We start from the raw sequence: 2189 nt of genomic DNA, 5'->3' as shown, positions 1-2189 counted from the left end.
GCTATGCAATGCTATGCTATGCTATGTTATGCTATGCTATGCAATGCTATGCAATGCTATGCTATGCTATGTTATGCTATGCTATGCTATGCTATGCTATGCTATGCTATGCTATGCTATGCTATGCTATACTCTACTATACTATATTATACTATATTACCTCACCGTACTGTACCATACGCTACTCTATGTTATACTATGCTATGCTATTTATATATTATTGCCTGTTGTTGGGGGCACAATGCTCTCATAGTGCCCCCAACAACAGGCAATAATGTTTTTAGTGCATCACATGACTTTGCAATCTACTCGGCAAATATGAAGTGAATAAGACAAAGTTTCTTAAACGAACAATTTCAATTTGTAACAAAAAACACAAACGTAACACATTGCAACTGGAATAAACATTGGAATAATAACAATGCGTCGCGCAAGCAATAGTGCCCGCTCAGGCGGGCACCATTGTTTCATAGTACCTGCGACGTTATCCAATGAAATTTCAACGATTTATCATGTGATGCACTAATATATTCTATTCTATTCTATGCTATGCTATGCTTTAACAAACACACACACGCACACACGCCCCCCTCCCCTCACACATATCTAGCCGTCGCCATGCAGATCTTTGCGGCTATTGTCGCCTGCGCATATGTCTCTACTTCATTAGGTCTCGCTAGTCGTTGCGCACCACGGGCGAAGAGTCGGAAAACGTAGCGAGTACGCATGACGAGCTGGCCCGCCGTGCCGATGGCTCTCTCTCGTTCTGCGCCACATCGTCTCTCTGCCTCTTTATGCTCAGGTCGAACGAGCGCGACACCTTCCTCTCCAACGTCGGCGCGCACGCGACGCCCGCAGCGATGTCTCTATCGTCGTCGTCGCTAGCGCCGTCGTACGACGCGGCGCGCTGCTTCTTGTCCTTGGAGCCGGCCTGAGTGGCGGACGAGCCGAGTCGCGGGTACATGTGCGACTTGCCGTCCCATGGCGGCTCGTACGAGCTCGACGCCTCGTCGTTCATTACGAGCGATTTGTTCATCGCGAAGATTTCTGACAGCGCCGCCCTGGTGTCGTAGGCACCGTTGCGCCCTCTATTGGTGCGCGTGCTCACGTGCGTGAGACTAGAGCAGGTTCCCATGGTGACGGCGTCGCACGTGAGCGGTGATAATACGTTCGTCTGCTGTGGTCTCTCAGCGACGCTCACATTCTTCGCGATTTTCGTTTTCCACGTATCCTCGCGATGTTAACATGGAACCGAGTAAACTCATCTCACTCGGTCCTTCCATTACTATAACGCTTCCAGTTGATATTTACCTTAATTTCTCCGTCTCTTCCTTGCGCGCGTATTGTTATTTCAACGCCCTCTTCTCTGCAATATAACGACTACTCTCAGATTGTCCTCTTCGTTAGGACGCTGTTCTCTCTACCGCGTGTGATGCTTTCCGTACGATAAAAGTTCACTGATGAATCATCCACTCCGGCAGCGGACGTGAGAGTGACTCGGTCTGGGAACCCCATGCGATGTAAACGATCCCAGACATGCATGAGAAATATCGCTCACCTAAAAAAAAATTGCACCAAACCAAGGTTAATTAGGCAAAATTAACAATATTATTTAATATTAACTAACAAACGTTAGTTGTTTCGTAATTATGCGTTCGTTTTAATTAGCCTCTGTCGAAAAATAATTACCGCTGGCTTTTGATAAGGTTTGTTTAGATAAGTAAGTGGCCGTGACCACAAGTAACAAACGGATGACGATACAGCTATAAGACGCGTATTAAACGTAGATGATTCGATATTGAGTTTAGGAGGCTATCAATACAACATTATAGATCAAGAGAGAACGAGCGACAGAGAACTAGACAGACGCAGGGAGGAAAAGAGGGAGAGAGAGGGAGACCGAGAAAGAGAAAGGGAGAAGCGGAGAGAGAAAGAGAAAAACAAGAAGAAAATGTGAAAGCGAAAACGAACGGGGGGAGGGAGAGAAAGAGAGAGAGAGAGAGAGAGAGAGAGAGAGAGAAAAAGAGAGAGAGAGAGAGAGAGAGAGAGAAAAAAAAACAGGAGAGGGAGAGGGAGATGAAGAGGAGGAAAGCGAGAAATCGAAAAGGAGAAAGAGACAAAGAGATTGAAAAAGAAAGAGAAAGAGAGAGAGAGAGAGAGCGAGAGAGAGAGAGAGAGAGAGAGAGAAA

The 2189-nt window shown here is 46.4% G+C and overlaps 1 protein-coding gene across 1 annotated transcript in view; it reads left to right on the top strand.

The window, feature by feature from the left end:
* Positions 1-1133: 1133 nt before the first annotated feature.
* LOC106821576 (3-mercaptopyruvate sulfurtransferase-like) overlaps positions 1134-2189 on the top strand; it is a 23744-nt gene continuing 22688 nt past the window's right edge. Inside the window, exon 1 of the mRNA XM_014826447.1 lies at positions 1134-1226. Within this exon, the coding sequence (XP_014681933.1) occupies positions 1134-1226 (93 nt within the window). The remainder of the gene's footprint in view (positions 1227-2189) is intronic.

This window comes from Priapulus caudatus, unplaced genomic scaffold (genome assembly GCF_000485595.1).
Source record: "Priapulus caudatus unplaced genomic scaffold, Priapulus_caudatus-5.0.1 Scaffold78, whole genome shotgun sequence".
NCBI lineage: Eukaryota > Metazoa > Priapulida > Priapulimorpha > Priapulimorphida > Priapulidae > Priapulus > Priapulus caudatus.
The sequence above is the reverse complement of the archived record's forward strand: the minus strand, read 5'-3'. Positions and strand labels throughout refer to the sequence as shown.